Source organism: Budorcas taxicolor, chromosome 17 (assembly GCF_023091745.1).
Source record: "Budorcas taxicolor isolate Tak-1 chromosome 17, Takin1.1, whole genome shotgun sequence".
Lineage (NCBI taxonomy): Eukaryota > Metazoa > Chordata > Mammalia > Artiodactyla > Bovidae > Budorcas > Budorcas taxicolor.
This window is the reverse complement of record NC_068926.1, coordinates 7,596,438-7,617,020: the sequence shown is the minus strand read 5'-3', so window position 1 is coordinate 7,617,020 and position 20,583 is coordinate 7,596,438. Positions and strand designations below refer to the sequence as shown.

At 37.3% G+C, this 20,583-nt stretch overlaps 1 protein-coding gene across 1 annotated transcript in view; it reads right to left on the bottom strand.

Moving 5' to 3' along the window:
- LRBA (LPS responsive beige-like anchor protein) overlaps positions 1-20,583 on the bottom strand; it is a 746,337-nt gene that overhangs the window by 575,505 nt on the left and 150,249 nt on the right. Inside the window, exons 22-23 of the mRNA XM_052655100.1 lie at positions 1,569-2,627; positions 438-610 (exon numbers count right to left, since the gene is read on the bottom strand). Of these exons, the coding sequence (XP_052511060.1) occupies positions 438-610; positions 1,569-2,627 (1,232 nt within the window). The remainder of the gene's footprint in view (positions 1-437; positions 611-1,568; positions 2,628-20,583) is intronic.

Genomic DNA, 20,583 nt, shown 5'->3' with positions numbered 1-20,583 from the left:
AGAACAATGGAGTGGGTTGCCATTTCCTTCTCCAGTGCATGAAAGGGAAAAGAGAAGGGGAAGTCACTCCGTCGTGTCCGACTCTGCGACCCCATGGACTGCAGCCTACCAGGCTCCTCCGCCCATGGGATTTCCCAGGCAAGAGTATTGGAGTACATTCAGGCAAATTATATGATATAAAATATGTCACAGAAAATCTTCAGCAAGTATTTTAAAAGAAAAATCTCTGATTTTCAAGTTTTTGTATTATAAATATGATACCTCACTTTTGTTAAGAGAATAGACATTAATTCAATAAAATCCTACCACAGAAATAATTTATATCCTACTTTTGAACCAAATGACTATAGTTACTACAGAAGGTTAACTAAATAAATTTCTTTGAAAACAAAGACTAAAATTTATATACATCTTCTATGATAAATAAGTGGACAAACCTTCTCCACATCTGTATGTCTGTTTCTATTGAAAATAATAGATCAGTGAGCAAACGCTGATGCATTTGAGACCATCTGAACTCAGGAATACGGAACATAGACCTGGAATCCCTCCTCTGTCCATTAACTGTGTCGGCTGTTCCTTGGCCTGGCTGCTCTTGTTGCCTTGACATCTAATAGAGAAAGTTAAAAAGAGTAATAAAGTAAGTTCAACTGCAAAAGAAGCATTAATATCTAATAGAGTCTATGCAATTCACCTAACAAATACTCACATTTCAAGACACTAAGGAACCAAATAAGAGAAAAATTATTAATGAATAATGACAATGATACATTTAAAGCAACGTTACAAAAAAATGCTAAACTAGCACAATTCAGTAGTAACTGGCCTGGAACCATGTTAGTGTTATCACCAGTTAATACAGCATTTTATACATGAATCAAGAAGTTTTGGATTTTCAGTACTGACATAAAAGAAAGGCTGTATCTGGATTATGAATTAGCTAGAATTAAGAAAAAACAAAAATAAAGATAATAGAATGAAGACCAAACCAACAAAAAAGGAAGAAGGAGAGCAGTAAAAGTTGAATCAAGTGGGAAATGACAACATGCAGCCTCAGTGGTGTCATGGATCCCTCTGAGATACTGGTAAAGAAGAAAGCTCTGCCTCTGAGTCTCACAAAGGCTCCTGCAGCTCACAAACAGACCTCATGGGACAATTTTAAACTGCATAGTTTGTACATAAAATTATACGAAGCAGATGGTTCTGCAGGAAGGTAGCAGAAAAACTAATGTCCTAACTACGACTGGGGTCGTCAAATAAAGGGCAAAAGGAAAGTATTTCCAAAGTCTGCTTTATAAAAGCTAAAAATAGGCTAACCGTGAAACTTGAAAGTAGTAACTTTTAATGATACTGTAGTGAAACTAACAATAAAAGCTGCCACTTAACAAACTCACACTAAAAATCAAACCCTGCTGAAGAAAAGAAATAAAATCTTCATATTCGCCACATTTATGTAATTGCAAACAGGTTATCAACCAACTTTAAAACAAAATAAAATGTAAGTATATACACTTATTCTATTTCAACTCAATGCAAATATAGTTCAAGGAAATAATAAATATGATCACCTCAAGCACAGGTTGAGGAGGCTGGGACACTTCCATGTTTGTACTGGCCTTCAATTCCAGTCTCTCAGTATCTGTAGCAACACTGGAAACATCCAACTTAGCAATCTTATGCTCAGAAGTAGTAGGAGACTCAAAGATATTACCATGAGAATCACTATTTAGTTTGGTTTCTCCAGTGAAGTTAGTTTTCTCCTGTTCCTCCAACACATGACCAATGTCCGAATGTACAGCTGCTTGGGAAGTAGTCGCATCTGGTGAGGTAGCTGAAGCCCCTGGTGCTGTCATAGGCAAGATTCCAGAATCTTTAGGATCTTGAGTTTCAGCGTCAGTTTGTTTCTTACTTACAGCCTCTTCCCCTTGAAACATTAATTTATGGTCATCACTAAATGCATCCACTCTCTCACTGGCTTCAGAAGCACCTGGAGACAAACTATTATTTTGGGGCTCTGTGGGGAGACCGGCTTCCTCAATGGGACTACATTCTACCTTCAGTTCTACATAATCATCATCATCTTCTTCCTCTACTATAGACTTATCTAATAATTCTGGCACCTCTGAAGCATCTTCTTCTGAAGGAGAACTGATGGAAGCAGTTACTTCATTGACGGTCACTGTATCTTTGCCAGTTGTACAAGAATCAGAGGAAATGGTCGCAGCTTCTGTTACGTCAGAAGATCTTTCTAAATTATCTGCATTAACTGTTTCATTTATCAGTGTTTCTTCTAAAGGGACTTCATCCAGTAAATCCTCATTTTCTGGCCCAGTTGTCCTTTCTTCATTAGATGTAGCAGGAATTTGCAGTTCACTGTTAGATGCAGCTTCTACTGAGCTTGTCTGTCCAATATTTGACTTTTCATCACTATTTCTAGTGATATCAGAAGACACAGGAGAATCCTTTTTATCTGATTGTTGGGATCCTACTGAAACATTAACCTCCCTGCTAACACCAGAGACTGCTCGAACTGGACTTGAAGAACACTGCCCTGTTTCTTCATCAACTTTTCCCTGGTGTTCCCTTAATATATTGGCAAGGTTTTCTTTGTGTATTTCAAAAGTGACCTAGATAAAAAATATACAAAGAGTCAAAATACACACAAAAAATAAATGAACAGAACAAACAAAACATAAAATTTAAATGTTCAATTTTTCCAACACATGGTTTATATGATGCAAGAAACAATTTTCTATAACATCTTATGAAATGATAAATAAAAGGTATCAACCACAAAAATCTAAACTATCAAAAAAAGTATAGCTAATCAATGCTAACTGGTAGCATGGCATCAATCAATAACAAGAACACAGTTATTTAGATTATATTTTTAAGACACATGTACAGGAAAACAGTACATTATTCTACTAACCTGTATATCTTATACCAAGATCTAAGTATGAACCATTGGAAAGTGCTTTGTGCACTATGTAATATATTGTTTAAAAAGCAATGAAAACCCATTTTTCCATGATTTATTCTCAGCAGAGATCAAAAACATCAGTTATGTTCACTTCATATATGATGCAAATTATATACTTAAATATTATATATGTTATGTATTATAGCTGCTCTCTCTGCATTTATTCAGCTATGAAAATAACTTCATACTAAGGTAAAGAATATAAATTCTTTTAGCAATGAAATAAAAAGATCCAACCATTCCCCAAAGGTCAATCATAATGCTCAAAGCTGAACTGATCACAAACGGTCTGAAAGTTCCAGTTAATTCATCCATGTGATTCATCCATCCACTTGTAGAGTTGTATGTAAGAGATTACTATATACTCAGCCCTGTGAACATACCCGTATCATGCTTATTAGCATTTTGCCCAACTAAATGGAAAAATTTCAAGGTTTAAGTATAAGAGAGAGTTCTGTGATTTTAATGTCAAAGGTTTATGTTATTTCATGACATATTATTACATTATAGCCACCATTGGAATCTTCCCTGGTTGCTCAGAGGGTAAAGCTTCTGCCTGCAATACAGAAACCCAGCTTCGATCCCTGGGTCGGGAAGATCCTCTGGAGAAGGAAACAGCACCCCACTCCAGTACTCTTGCCTGGAAAATCCCATGGATGGAGGAGTCTGGTGGGCTACAGTCCATGCGGTCGCGAAGAGTCAGACATGACTAAACAACTTCACTTTCACAGCCACCATTATGTGACTGCCACTAGCAAGTTTCAATGTGAACATCACCAAAAAGGTAAATATAATACATGCAGAAGGTATAGGCATAATTAGAGTTTATCAGTGCTAGAAGTGTTTATGTAACCTATATTATAATAATGAACATAGTAAATTGAACCTTGTAGTCAACAAACATTTATTGAGCCCTAGTAGGGGAGGATGATGGTAGATAAAAAAGAAGAAAAGATGATTTTCCATGCCCAAAGATTCACAGGCCTTTTTGTATGCAGGCAGATATAATGCAAACAAAACTATAAATAACGCACAATGTACACAGTTTCTCTATAGCTGGTAACTAGCCTTTACGTATGACACATACAGTATAGTCTCGCCATAATGTGCTATAGAGACAGTGTTAGTTGCTCAGTCATATCCGACTCTGTGTGACCCCCATGGACTGTAGCCCACCAGGTTCCTCTGTCCATGGGATTCTCCAGGAAGGCATACTGGAGTGGGTTGCCATGCCCTCCTTCATCTTCCCAACTGAGGGATCAAACCTGGGTCTCCCCATAATGTAGTATATCTAAAACTAAAATGTTTAGGAAATAAATATTTTCCTAGTTTTGAATATGTGGGGAACTTTTTTGAATATTTCAAAATGAAATGCTTATATTCAACACTAAAGAGTAAAATGGCATAATAACATTAATAAAATATCAATTTCTTCAATGCCCAGAAGGCTATCATCTTTGAACTAAGTTCTTTATTTTAATTGATGAATTCCTCATTTATTCATCCGAGAAAAATTTACTGAATTATCTACAGCATGCCAGATACTGTGTGGTGAACAATACACAGTTCATGGTGCCTATGTTTAATGGAATAGATGAAAAATAAACACACGGACATACAAGATGTCAAGTAATAATAAGAAAAATTTAAGAAAAAAGCGGGGGCGGGGAGAACTGGGGAAGGTCTCTGGAGATGTCTGAACAGAGAAAGTGAGAAAGAAAGTTACACGAGTATCGAAAAACTTTCAGGCTGAAGGAAGAACAAATGCAAAGGCCTTGGAGCCAAAGTAAGTTTGGTATGTTTCAGGAACAAGAAACCACCAGAAGACTGCAGATGATGAGGTAAGAGATGGAGCCCCTGCTTTATGGTTGCAGAGAATCATAAACTGAGTACAAGACTTTGAATCGTATTCTGATGGTGGAGAAGGCAATGGCACCCCACTCCAGCACTCTTGCCTGGCAAATCCCATGGATGGAGGACCATGGTGGGCTGCAGTCCATGGGGTTGCTAACAGTCAAACTGAGCGACTTCCCTTTCACTTTTCACTTTCATGCATTGGAGAAGGAAATGGCAACCCACTCCAGTGTTCTTGCCTGGAGAATCCCAGGGATGGGGGAGCCTGGTGGGCTGCAGTCTATGGGGTCGTGCAGAGTCGGACACGACTGAAGCGACTTAGCATACATGGTATAATATCTGTCCTGACATATTAATACATAATCATGTGCAACACAACAGTATTATAGAATGAGTTGTTTTGAATAACCATGGGTTTGACTTTACTCAAATTGAGGATTTTTTAAATTTTTATTATTAAATACACCAATAAATATGAATATATAGAATCTACATGTATAGTTAAAGAGTAATTTTTTAGCCCCATGTACCTATACCCATGTCAAGGAACAGAACATACCTCGCAATTCCACTATGCGTCCATCCCCAATTGTACTCTGAACCTCACCAACTCCCAACAAGAGGAAATCACTATCGTATTTCTATTCATTGTTTCCTACTTTAATAGTTTTACTACCTATACGGTAAACATACCTAGAATGTTTAGACTGAGATACTAAGTAGAGCATAAACCTAGCCAACTGAAACAAAGGCCAACGTTCCCAGAGTTAACTAAGGCTCCCGGAGAAGACAAGCTACATAGGATCTGTGTACCGGAGAGGGTTCCGGCTTCTCTAAGAGGATATAGAAGACTACTTATGTCTATAGGCAAGGTCATTAGGAAACACAGGGAAATACAAAGGATAAAAGATCTCTGACGGCTAGTGGGGGCCAGGTAGTGGGTATTTAGCATAAATAAGGTCCAACAAAAAAACTTTTGTATTGCCAATTCTAAGCTTACAATTCTACTCTCAGAAGCAGAGCACAATAGATCCCATGTTTGAGGGGTGAAGTGAGAATCTTCAGGTGATGTAGGCAGCAGGACTAGAGAGAATAAGAACTATTCACCACACTGTCAAGACAAGTAGTCATGAGAACATGGACCCATCTCCGGTGGGTAATTTGTCCTCAGGCTTTAAAAAGATCTTACAAAGGCATCTGGCATTTCAGTAATAACAGCTCCCCCTATAACTGTATCTTAAGTCAAACTATTCCAGTTTAGATGGACTATCACAGGGCTACTACAACGCCACTATCCTGGGACCTCCCTTCACTGGAATCCTGGAGATCCCTTCATCTCTCTCCTGTTTCTTACATCCTGCATCTTCTTTGTTCTATTCTCCCCTTTGGGTGCAGTATATCCTCCACTGCCCGCTTGAAATTTTTATATTTTGCCGACTAAGGTCCGTCTAGTCAAGGCTATGGTTTTTCCTATGGTCATGTATGGATGTGAGAGTTGGACTGTGAAGAAGGCTGAGCGCCGAAGAATTGATGCTTTTGAACTGTGGTGTTGGAGAAGACTTTTGAGAGTCCCTTGGACTGCAAGGAGATCCAACCAGTCCATTCTAAAGGAGATCAGCCCTGGAATTTCTTTGGAAGGGATGATGCTAAAGCTGAAACTCCAGTACTTTGGCCACCTCATGTGAAGAGTTGACTCATTGGAAAAGACTCTGATGCTGGGAGGGATTGGGGGCAGGAGGAGAAGGGGACGACAGAGGATGAGATGGCTGGATGGCATCATCAATTCGATGGATATGAGTCTGAGTGAACTCCGGGAGTTGGTGATGGACAGGGAGGCCTGGTGTGCTGCAATTCATGGGGTCGCAAAGAGTCGGACACGACAGAACTGAACTGAACTGAACTGAAGGGTAAACTTACTCTACCTTCACACTTGAAGGTCAGATAAAATCACAGGTTGGAAAACATCTACCTTCAGAATACGAAAGTTACGTCTTGATTGTCTTCTTTCTGTGTTTATTGTTGGGAAGTCGGAGAGGTATTTCTGATTCATGAACATTCATATGACTTATTTTTACTTACTTTGTTCTTTTTTGTGAAATTTTACAAAGTCTTTTCTTTGTTCCTAGTGCTTTGAAATTCCCACAACGATTCTTGGTACGGGTCTATTTTGACCCATGGTGCAAAATACCCACTGGGCCCTTCCAACCTACTAATGAATATCCTTTGGTTCTGAGAATTTTTCCTGAATAACTTAATTTATACCCCCATCCTCTCTCTCTCCCCTGTTCTCACTCCCAGGATTTCTCTCTTTTGACAAGGCACTGATCGGTCCTCTACTCTTCTTGCCATTTCTCGATTTTCCACCTGCTTTGTCTTTTGGTTCTATCATCTGGGAAGTGCCTCATCTAACCACTGAACACGGTTTCCACTTCTCTTATGTGACTCTGCACTAGTCACTTCACTTCTCTGCTGCTCATATTTTTCCTCTCTGAGAAGGGTAAATACAAACTTCGTAGTTTAAATTTTTCGCTGGTGTCAAAAGGGAAAGGAAATTTCCTCTCTCCCCTGTGGTTTTTCCTATAGAAAACTTGAAGTTGGAAATATTTTCTCTGGTACCTGGAGATGTATTTAAACCTTTTTAAAAGATAATAAGCCCCTTGCTAGTTTTGTATCCCTAGGATATCTTTCCTAGGGGCATTGGAGCCATTTCTTTCAAATACATCAAGAATGATGGTGCCCTGTCTCTGAAAGAGTTTAAGCCTATGTGCTTGCCTCCAAGATGTAACCTCCAGTTTGTCAAAAATACACAAGAATTTATTTTTTTTAATAAAAACAAGAACATGTATGTAATGGATTATATCCGGCCATATAAGAGAATGAAATTTATTTTTTCCTTTGTAATCTCTTTAGTGGATTGCCTATGATATACACATATCATATTCTAATGTAACACTTTTTATTTAGTAATAATAATGTTACATTCTTTTCTACAGGGAAGCCTGGCATGCTGCAGTCCATGGGGTGGCAAAGAGTCAGACATAACTTAGCAAATGAACAACAACAACAAATTCTTTTCTACATTTTAAGGAGAGGATATTTTTACATTGGCAAGAGGTTTTACTGTTAACTGCTTCCTTAACAGTATAGTAATAGTAACACATTATTAGCACGTAGTCACTGAGAGATTAAATGAGTTTTTGTATGTAAAATGCTTAAAATGATACAATATACAAAGTAAGCTATGTATGTGCGTGACATTATTGCAACTATCATTCATTTTCAATAGGTGCTGTGGTGGTTCTTTGTCTATTACTGATATCAGACAGAGCAGGACTCAATTCTAGTTTCATGTTTTAGAACCTACTGGTTTGTCCGGGGTGTTAACTGTTTTTCTTCCATCTTGTTTCTTCTCGTTATATTATCTGTTTTCTCTGAATTGCCTTTTACCACTTATCTGCTTTGTCTCTATCTCCTTAACTTTCTTGTATAACTTGGTTCTTTCCTTATGATTAACACAAGGCGGGGCTAAAGGCCAAGGGGTTAAAAAGCTTTTTAACCTACAGCAGGTAATCAACTTGTACCTCTACCACAGAATGATCTGGGTGGGGCCTATGACAGGAAGGCACACCGACAACCCAAAGCCGCATCCTCAAGGTCCTGCTTGCAGGGTAACGGTCTGGTGCCTATATTTTAGGAACCACGTGGGAAGCAGGGGACGGAAGTGTCACCTTTGCATTCAACACACAGTCTCTTAATCACCCTTCCCATTTTGATAATATAAAACAAGACCAGTAATCCTCTGTGTTACTCTCCCTAAAAGTCTCGCAGAACAGGTTGGGGTTGTTTTCCAATAGCGTACAGTAGGGGAAAGTATCAAGATGTCAAAATCAAAGTTCTACTCAATGTTTCTAATAGTTGTTGCTTGCAGCACATACAAGCCCTAACCTTTAGCTTCAAACAGTTGAGGGATGTGAGTTCTGAGAAATGTGAGACTTTTTTTTTTTTTTTTTTAAGAAAACGAAGTTGATTTTTGGCTTTCCCCATACTAAGCTTATGACTGACTTGCCCCAAACCTAAATTAATACAACTTACCCAGCTGATCCACAGACTCTAAACTTGACTGTTATTTACCCCACTCCTCTTCCCTGTGTCCTGGGTATTTTTTTTATTTTTGCAAAATCCTTTCATGGCATGTTTATGTTGAGTTTCAATACAAAATGCATTAAATGTTAGTGTTTAACTTGCCAGCTTAACTCAACTAACAAACTGAGACACTGTATAGTAAGGATAATTTTCATCCTACATTAAGACCAATAACTACACTCCTAATGTGAGGAGGAAATGCTATCCCCTAGTTCAAATGCTACAAAAGAAACTTAACAGTAAAAAACTGTCATCCATTTCAAAACAAGTATGTTCCTATACTAAAGAGCACTGTTTTGAAGAATAAATAGAACAGATTTGAGACTAAAAAGTTAGAACTTACACTACTTCCACTATAAAACTCATTCAGTATGTTAAAACAGTATGGAAAAATTTCAAATTGTTATGATTATACTTGCTCAATATATTTTTACAACGAATGTTAGTCATCATCTTAAAATGGTATACAATAGGAATTTAATGGACATTTCAAGAACTTAATATCTGATCTATGTGATTACATCTAAATACTACTACTATATATACATTTTTTTTTTTAATTTGGTAATAGGATACAAATGGACTTCCCAGGTGGCACAGTAGTAAAGAATCCACCTGCCAATGCAGGAGGCACAAGAGATGGGTTTTCAATCCCTGGGTCAGGAAGATCCCCTGGAGTAGGAAATGGCCACCTGCTGCAGTACTCTTTCCTGGAGAATCCCATGGGGAGAGGGGCCTGGCGGGCTACAGGCCATGGGGCTGCACAGAGTCAGACACGACTGTGTGACTGAGCACACAGCAAATAGAGCATAACAGGATAAAAACAACAGAAAAAAATGTATGAATAAGAGTCCTGAAAAAAGTCATTCACTTCTATGTTCATGCTTTTATTGAGATTATTAACATCATAGCAACAGGGAAACAAAACGTTCATATTACCTGTAGCCCACTGCAATGCTCTATGCAGTGATGTTCCCTGCAAGTTTATAAACAACTTGAAGAATTCCTCTTGGATTTCCATGTCCCCTTCAGGGCCAATAGAAGAGACATATTTTTGCTATCACAAACTCTCTCTTAAAGAGAGACTTTTCATGTTGCTCTGAAGAGTATTCACTTAAGTTACAACTTCCCATGACTGTCTCTCAATCATTTGCTAAGAGACTATTCATTCTAAAGGTGAAGCGTAGTACATATGTCTCTGTAATGTAGTTCTTTCTCACATTCTAACTGTATTCAGGCCGAGGAGATAAACTTTGAACTGGCCATTTGAAAAGATAGGTTAAGAAGTAATATTTAGCATTAAATTTTCAAGCACAAGGAAATAGTTTATATAATACACACTGCAATTCAACACAAAGTACAGTTTCATAAAGGTGTACTTAATGTGCCACAGGAATGTATTTCCTTTTGTGACAAACAGATTTGTAGTCAAATCTGTCCTAAAACAGTGCTTTGTCTTCCCTAAGCAAACCAACTTGTTTATTCTTTTTTTGCAAATATGAATATTAGAAATGCATTTAAAATTTTTGAAGCTGATTTTTAAACCTTTTAATTTACTCCAGTAGTTGAAAACCTAAATGACAACTGAGTAATTATCGCTGTTGTTATCCTTTTTGATACTGTTTTCCTAGAAGTATTTGTGACTGATAATTCCTAATTAATTACCAGATATTGTTCTAAATTACTTCACTAAAAGACTAGTCATTAATCTTCACAATCATTTGATAGCTAATCGATAGCTGTTTGCCATGTTTGGAAACCACTACTATAAGCTACTAGTTAAAGACACTCATGCTGCTGCTGCTGAGTCGCTTCAGTCGTGTCCGACTCTGTGTGACCCCATAGACGGCAGCCCACCAGGCTCCCCCATCTCTGGGATTCTCCAGGCAAGAACACTGGGGTGGGTTGCCACTTCCTTTTCCAATACATGAAAGTGAAAAGTGAAAGGGAAGTCGCTCAGTCATGTCTGACTCTTCTTCTCCGAAAGATACTCATGAGCTACTAACTATAATGTTTCTTTAGCCATTACTTTCAACTTAATAGACACTCAAATTTACTAATTAGGAGATAAAAGATGAATGCAATATATTAAGAGATTAGCATTACTAACCTATGTATTAAAAAAATTTACCTATAAAATTTAGGTTGTTTTAAACGTTAACAATGTTTAGGAATTAGCTTTCTTTTTGTAAGCAAATTCATCGTTTTTATTAGATGTTATTTTCCTTTGGAATAACAGCTGTATATAATATGCTAACTTCTTAACTTACCAACCTTTCCACAGCTGACAAATAAGACATAATTTTCTTCAAAAATAGCTGAATATCCATATGGGATATTAGGAAGCATAGCTCAAAATGATCATAACCACACAAGAGGAAACCTTTTATAGAGACTCTGATGCAACAGCTTACAACAATAACAGCATAAGACATAATGCTTAAAAGAAAATTAAGTATTTATAAGCTTATACATATTTACTATTTTATGCAAAATACCCTGGTTAAAAATCTAAATATTCTGGTCAAACCTAAGCATTAAAATGCTACCCTAATAACAACCTGACTAGAGGGATATCAAGTATAAAGCCTAGCCCATTCTAAGAAAACCACCTAAAAGAATTAGTTACCAAAGCAGCATTATATGTTCTATAACAAAGAGAAACAATCCTGTGAGGAAAACAAGTCACGTATATGATAAACACTATACACTCACCATGTAATATGCTCAAAAACTTTTTTTAACTAGGTAGTATATTTTAACAGAGTTCACAGTACACTACCCCCAAATATGGAACACTGGGACACTATTTTTTAAGATGAAGGAATCTGAGAAACTGTGTGTAAGAAAGATTCTGCCCTCTTCATCCTCCCCTGAAGCAGGTCACAAGGACTCTCGAATCACTCCCTCGTCCCTGAAGCTTCTTACGTGAGAGCTAGGTAAAACCCAAAGGAAAAAGCGCACCCTCATCTCAACAACAGAGGGATGCTGAGAAGAATCCGAATGGACAGTCCCTGACGGTTTTCCCGTGGTGTACTGTCCTCATACCCTTTGTCCTCCCATGTTTATCCATGCCTTTCCACCCTTCATCAAATCTAATACAAAAACGCTCAGACTCAACTGTTTCTTTGGGTCTTCACTTCCTCATGAAACACCCACTTGATGTAAAACATATTAAATAAATTCATACGCTTTTCTCTTGATAATCTCTGTTAATTTTCAGGTCCAGTCAGGAATCTTAAGAGAGTCAAGGAAGAATTTCTCCACTACAATTCACATGATTCAAATATAAAAGACTAGATGGCCTATAAATCTCCCTCCCACCACTGGTCCTCACCTGCACAATTCCCCAAAAGTCAGGCAATCAGTTAGAGTATTTTTGTGCATATATATACAAATACAAATTCTCACTTGCCCACCTATTTTACTTATTAACACCCACTACATATCCTGTTTCACACATTCTTTTGTCAACTTAATGTATCTTGGTGAACTCTCTCTTAATTTGCAGTCCCTTACAATGAGTAGGTTGAGCATCTTTTCATAAATCTAAAGTACTTTTTACTCAGTTTTCCATGGGCTGTTTGATCATGTCTTTGTCCATTTTCCTATTAGGCTGCCGTTCCCTCTCTATCTCTAGGAGAAGTTTACATAAAAGGAATGCTATCTTTGCTCTGGTCCTAAATAGTTTTCTCAATTTGTCGTCTGTCTTTCTGACTTTGCCTATGGTATTATTTGTTTTTTGGTCACAAAGGATTTTGCATGTTTTAATCTAGTTAAAAAAAAAATTAGTCTTTTTTCTTCTTTAATGGTTCTAGATTCTAAATCATACTGAGAAATTTCTTACACAAAAGTTTACAGAAGAATCATGCCTTTTCTTCTAGTACTTTCATGCTTCCTCCCTCCAACTGCAGCACAGTTCATTCAATTGATCCATACGTTAAACTTCTTCATATTCCAACTTTTTTCCTCCATAGGTGAGTCCTCTATTGTCCCAACACTAATCATGGATAGTTTAAGTTTTCCCTGGTGATTTGAGACGTATCCTGTACAATATACTAAATACTCATACGGAATTTTATTTCTGGACTTTCTCTTCTAAGCCCCTGGTCAGCCCATCTCTTCATGGGTCAGTATTGCAACTTTTAAATTACTGACACCTGGTCATGTAACTTAGTCCTCAGTAGACTTAGTTCCTTCTAGTTGCTCTTTACAGAATCTTCCTGGATATTTTTACTTGTTTGTCTTACTGTTCCTTAATAATTACCTTACTCTGCTTTTCCCCTCCAAAAGAAATATGGTTAACTGGCATTTCCTTGGGATTTCATTAGCTTTATAAAATAACCTAAATAAATTTCTTTAAAATCTAAAGAAAAGCCATTATAACTTTATGGTGTTGAATCTTCCTATTCTAGGAAATACATTTTTCTATTTTTTCATGGCTTCTGTGTGCCCTCTGGGAATGCTTTAAAGACTTCAAGTAATTCAAAGTAAAATTTAGATACTACTGGCAGTATATGGAAAACATACAACTGTGCCTAGAAATACCTGGAGGTACCAAGAAGGGGCTGACACTTAAGTTTGGCCCTCATTAATTATTACTCATTTGCAAGAAAGAGAAGAGCAAGATTAAGAGCAAGGGGAGACATCGTGCAGAAGAAACTTAAGAAGATCTGTGTAAGAAATGATGCGTAAGAAAGATGGTGAAAGAAAATTCAAGATACTGAGTTATTTGGTAAAGCAACAAGATTAAAGCATTTCTAAGAGTGATGAGCAATAAAAATAGTAAGTATATCAACTGTAAGGAGGTACTGGACTACAAAGGCTTTGTGAATCATGAGAAAGAAGGAAAATTTTATCATACACATAAGGGTAAGCTTTATTTATTCCCTGTTTTAAAAGGCAACTATGTGATTTACACAGACAAATTAAAAAATTATTTTCAAATGGAACTGACTTGTAAATCTTACTATTCCGTTCACAGAAAGCTTAAAATAAACCCACTACAAAAAAACCAAAAGAATAACAAAAAATTGAACATACCTATATAAAAACTGCCAAGGAAGCAGAAACAACAGATTTAAAAGCAGTACAACTGTATTTTTATTTGTATTGACAAAGACTCTCTCCTTAACCAAACTTTATTACGGTTCCTCTGAACCTCTGTCTCAACTAGGCCCTCTGTCCTTGCCAGACACTGGAGCAGCTCCTCATTTCCCACTGTTCCATGGATGATATCTAATCAGCCTGGCCTGCCTTCAGCAAGAGTCCTGTTAAAGTCTGGTTAACTAGAATCTGGCCATGCCAGATGGCTCCTCTTGTTAACTTTCCATTCACTGAAGACCTTCCCCTCTTCTACTCTGCTCCTTAGCTATAAAACCGAGACTTCTCCTTGTATTCAGAGTTGAGCTGAGCTCTATACTCAGGATTTTTCTCCCTATTACAAGAGTTCTTGAAAAAAATCTGGTTTTACTGCTTTAACTATTACTGACTCTGGTTCTTTTCAACTACATGTATGTGTGCAAGTGTGTGTATATTTTTAATTAATTTCAATATATTTTTTAAAAATTATTTCCACCAATTTTTCTGAACAGAGTTTTTGAGAAACCCATAATATGAAAAGCAAATTAATTCACTCAATTATTTCTTCCTAGAATTTTAATTCAGATGTTACATAAAAGTTGCAACTTTGGGTCTAAAGTTCACCATCTTAGGTAAGCAATACTAGTAAACATAAAAAGAAGCCTTATTCTTTCATAAAATGACTTTTGAACAACACTTTCTTATTAACACCAAGTGAGGATGCAATTTAAAGAGAAACTTTCCAAACGACCAATATCCTCTTAATCTCTATAAATATCATACTAACACATGGAAAACATTCTTAATTAACATCTAACATTCTTCGATTAATTTAAAAGAAATTTACTTAAAGAAATTTTCTTCCCTCCAACTTCCTTAAAGTATGAAAATTTTCATCTAATCAATAACTGTTCCCCATTCCACACCATGCCTGAAAACATACACCTAATAAATACCAAGTTAAGCTCACTTTAGTGGGCAATACCTTATATGGTTTAAAATACTTGCAAAATAGTTGAGATACACAGGATGCTTCTTATTTACTGATTTAAGCATCTGGCAAATACTGAGACAACCTTCAAAGTAACCCTAAACAGGCAGTATAATCCTCATTTTAGATGCATGAAGACAGGAAGCACAGTGACATAAAATAATATCACAATAATTTACTAATGGCTGATTCGTGCAAATATATGGCAGAAACCAACACAGTATTATAAAGCAACTATCCTCCAATTACAAGTAAATAAAGTTAAATTTTTAAAATTCATCTTGACCAATTATTTTTTCTTAAGAACAGTCTAGACAGGCACTCCCATGTAAAGTTAGAATACAAATCGATACAATTTTTTACATAGCACCTTAGCAATATCTTTTTAAAACATGCAAACTCCTTCTGGTATTTTAGAAATTCATCCTACAAAATAAGACATACATATATATATATATATATATATATATATATATATATATATATATATATATAGGAGCAGACTCATCAGTGCTCAGAGACAAGGGAAAATTAAGCCACGGTGCAATACACTAATACAATTCAACAGATTTTTAAAAATCACCTCCACCAGTTTTTCCAAATAAAATCTGGAGAAGGCCAGAATATGACAAGTAAACCTGAAATCATTTACTCAATCACTCCTTCCTAGAATTTCAAGTGGTCTGATAGTAGTCAGACTTTATATCAGAGCTACAGCTTTTGCTCTTAAACTTTACTTCTCCATAATACGATGCAATATACATACACCTGATAATATGTAGGCACTAAAATTTACGTAAGAAGTACATCACTAATTGAAATAATGCTGTAAAATATAAATATGATATTTTTACAAGAGAGTAATTATATATGTGTGTGTGTATTTATGTAAAGAACAGAAGACTAGAGGTCTTGCACTTAAGCCATATGCAGGTGACAGGATAACAGGTTATTTCAGGATTTTGTGTTTATATTTTGTACTAGGTTGCACATTCCCAACAAAGAGCACATATTAATTAAAAATTGAAAAAAAAAACTAAATACTATCTGTACAAAAAAACTTAAAGCCAACAAATACTTTAGCAATTAAATATAAAATGCAGACAATCATGAAATATGAAAATTTGGTTAACTCTTGAAATCATAAAAGAGTACACAATTTTTTTTTGGTGTTTTTGGCAAACCATGCAGCACGTGAGATCTTCGTTTCCCGACCAGGGATCAAACCTGTGTCCCCTACAGTGGAAGTGTAAAGCCCTAACCACTGAACAGCCTGGGAACGCCTTGTAATTCTTAATTTTATTATATAGCCACCATAAGCTCACACATACAAACATATGTGTATTTATACATGCCAGTTCATATCTTGTAACTTCCAAAAATACTTTTAAGAAACCACTTAGAGAATTTTAACAAAAGTGATTTCCACCTGCTTTTTACCCAACCTAAACTGTTATATATTCTTCTTTTATAAAACAACTGACATTTATATTTAAGCCATTTCATCACAATTCAGAATATATTAAGACCTTAATCTAGATTTCAACTATAGAAGCATTTTGGCATACCAAGTGCAAACAATATTTAATTACTCAAGATAATGTTCTATTTGAAGCATTAAAAAAAGGAAGATAAATAATGAAAACCTAGAAAATACAATAAAATAATAAAATTACAAAAGTTACTGGTACACACTTAAAACCTGAGACCAAGGTAACCAACATACTCCAAAGACACCAGGAGAGCCTATTACTGCTTCTAAAACGTAGTTCAGCTGTTAGAAGGGAGGGACACAGTGACAAACAGCTTTCCTGCTACAGAGGTGGCAGGATATCTATCAAACTGGACAATAAAATTGCAATTGAGTTTCTTTGGCTTTTTATAGCAGCTACATGTATCCTGATGTAACTGCAAAAGCTATACAAGTCTGCAGCATTAGTTTTTTACACACCAGTTCTTTATGAAGAACCAAGTTATAAATTCGTGTAATAGAGATTTTAAATGGCTGTAAAAAGGAAAAAATATGCATCACTTCAGTATTATATGCACAAAAATATTTATAAACCTTTACAACTAATATCTACAAAGAAAAATTTTTGATTCCAATAATTTCAGCAGAATTTTTATCAGCATGCTACAAATTGTTCATCTACTTACTGAATCACTTCAGGTCTGTCCTAAACTTTATTAAATATTGATTTGAAGAGCGTTAGAGTATAAGCTTTCCATTTTACTTTAAAAATAGATATCAAGATTTATGATTCCAAACACATTAACATAGCTACATTCAAATAAATCACTTTACATCAGACTTACTAAAGAGAAAAGCTTTTTCATAAATGAAAAAAATCATACAAAGAAATAAAACTGAAAGACATTTATGAAACATTAAAGGTGAAAACCACAAGAAGCAACTTGTAACTTTAAATTTTTCTTTTCAGCCTCAAAAAGTAAAGCTTTAGCACTTATCTTCTGGAGTACACTTCCACAGCAAAAAGGGACAGGTGCAGTTTTACTCAGATAAAACTGCTCTGAAATAATCAGGATTTTTTCCATTTTATAATTGTAATTCTGAAACCAAGACTGGTTCTTGACTCAAAGTAGGCAGAAAAGACCTTCCTACAAGGTCACTATTTTCTTTGCAAAGGTTTTAAGATCTGTTTAAAGCCGTTAAGTCACTGGAGTAAAGAAAAATACGAACTAATTAAATATGCATATTTAATACACAGAAAACAAAGTCTGCTTTGGGTTTGTGTATAAATTTGAGTCTAAAATACACTGATTTCAGACACTACATAAGAAAAGTAGCTTATATTTCTTCTTTTAACATTTTCTATGCCTTAAAATATGCTCCCAGAAATAAAAAATATATTTTCCTTTATGATAAAAGAGAATGTATTACAGGGTCTTAACTGGGGTCTATATTTACTTTACATAGAATGTCTGTCTTCATGATACTTTCTAAAGAGTATATTATATTAGCATCTTAGTTTAAATAGAGAAGGAGAGAATATTAAAGTAAGTAAAACTAATTCCTTGTACAGTTTGAGGGGCCCCAAAAATTTAAAGTACATAAGAAGGCCTTATTTTAAATACGGATTTCTAGAAACATCCCACAAGATTCAGACTGAGATTCTGAGGTGGGGTCCCAGAAACTATAGTAAGATACACATCCCAAGTTACTCTAACGAGACGATCCCTAAAACATACTGTGTGTTTGTAGGTACTGCTTTAAAGTCAGTGGCTATGGCTATTTCCTGGATCACTGATAAGAAAAGACTGAGGTGCCGAGGTACACACAGGACGGCATGATGCCACATGATGATGTAATCAATGGCTCAGTTTCCTGGGTGGCTCAGTTGGTATAGAATCTGCCTGCAATGCAGTAGGACTTAGGTTCAATCCCTGGGTTGGGAAGATCCCGGGAGAAGGAAATGGCAACCCACTCCAGTTCTCGTGCCTGGAGAATCCCGTGGACAGGGGAGCCTGGCGGGCTACAGTCCACGGGGTCACAAAGAGTTGGACTTGACTGAGCAACTAACACAAACAGTGATGGTGCATTTCCTCCTTCTCCTTCCTAAACAAATATTCAGCACAAGCTGCCAAGTTCTCAGCACTACGCTCAGTTAGGGAGAGGGGAAGAGTATAAAACCTTTCATCCCTGCTGATGCGGGCTTTCAATTAACCGCCACTTTTAACCAACAATACAACATGAGGGCTATTACAGGATCATACATGATTAAATGCCAGTCCACATTTCCTACCTGACTCATTACTGCTCGCCTTCATGTACGTTACACAATCTCAGCAGAGCAAACAATTCCCATGCTTTCCCCTCAGGGAAGTCACCTCTGTATTTTTGCTTATGCCAATTCCTCCACAAGTGACTCTCATCACCCCAATCTCTACACACCCAAATGTTATTTATTACTCTTTAAGGTTGTAGTCAGGATTCCCTGCTCACCCAGATGGCAAAGCATCTACCTGCAATGCAGAAGATGGAGGTTTGATCCCTGGTCGGGGAGATCCCCGGAGAAGGAAACGGCAACCCACTCGGGTATCTCTGCCTGGAGAATTGAGAGGACAAAGGAGTACACGGGGTCGTAAAGAGCTGGACATGACTGAGGGACTAAGCACAGCACAGCACAAGGCTGTGGTCCAGCGACATCTGAACTACAAAGGGCTCAAAGCCCACTCATTTCAATACGGGTATCTGTTCTGTGACACTGACTCCTTCCTGCCTTGCTCTTTCAGTGCACGTATAACCTCCCATATTGGAAAGGAACTTCTTTCAGGATAAAATCTGTTCTGGACTCATCTTTCCTATCTTTCATAGTAAACCTGCAGGTACTCAACTAAAAAAAGACGAAAAACAAAGGGGAGGAGTGGAAAGAACAAAAGAAGAAAGATAAAGGTAGAAAGGGGAAGAAAAGAAGGTGCCAGCTGGAGTAAGAGCCAGACGCAGTGACTGAAGGTAAGTAAGAGAGCCCACGGAAGGGCTGACTGAAAGACAAGGGAGAAGAGGGGGCAAAACAAGCAGAGACAGAGAGGAGGAGGCTGGGGGAGGGAGAAGGCACGTGGTACAGAATGTGCGGGGGAACATGGGAGGGAAGGACAGAGAGAAAGAGGGGCAGGAGAAACAGGAGATGGTGGCTAAAAGGAAAAGACGCGCAGAGAGGGAGCGAGCATGCTGAGCCGTGATGGAGGGCAACACAGACCGCGCCAGGAGCCTACAGTCCGCACCAACGCAGGGTGTGAGGGTGATCAGACGGTGATCAGACGGAGACTGGGGACAGAGGGGAGGTGGCGGCAAGAGGGAGTGAGAAGGGAGAGGAGAAGGAAGAAGTGTGGGGGGGGAGGTGAGAGGAGAAGAGAAGAAAAACAAGAGGGATAGGAAGCACTGGGAGGACGAAGGGAAAGAGAGACTTAAGATACGAAGAGAAAATTAAGTGCTGTGAATTCACACACAGCAGCACAGCTGAGGAGTACAAAAAATTATCATAATAGTGATTTCAGTTCACTTCAGTTCAGTTGCTCAGTCATGTCCGATTCTTTGTGACCCCGTGGACTGCAGCACCCCAGGCTTCCCTGTCCATCACCAACTCCACGAGCTTGCTCAAACTCATGTCCATCAAGTCAGTGATGCCATCCAACCATCTCATCCTGTCACCCTCTTCTCCTCCTGCCTTCAATCTTTGCCAAAATCAGGGTCTTTTATTAAAAAAGCCTGCCCTTCCCATCAGATGGCCAAACTATTATAGCTTCAGTATCAGTCCTTGCAATGAATATACAGGACTGCTTTCCTTTAGGATTGACTGGTTTGATCCCTTTGCAGTCCAGGGAACTCTCAAAAGCATTCAATACCACAGTTCAAAAGCATCAATGCTTTCGTGCTCAGCTTTCTTTATGGTCCAACTCTCACATCCATTGGAGAAGGATGGAGAAGTCCATGGGGTCGCGAAGAGTCAGACACGACTGAGCAACTTCACTTTCGCTTTTCACTTTCCTGCACTGGAAAAGGAAATGGCAA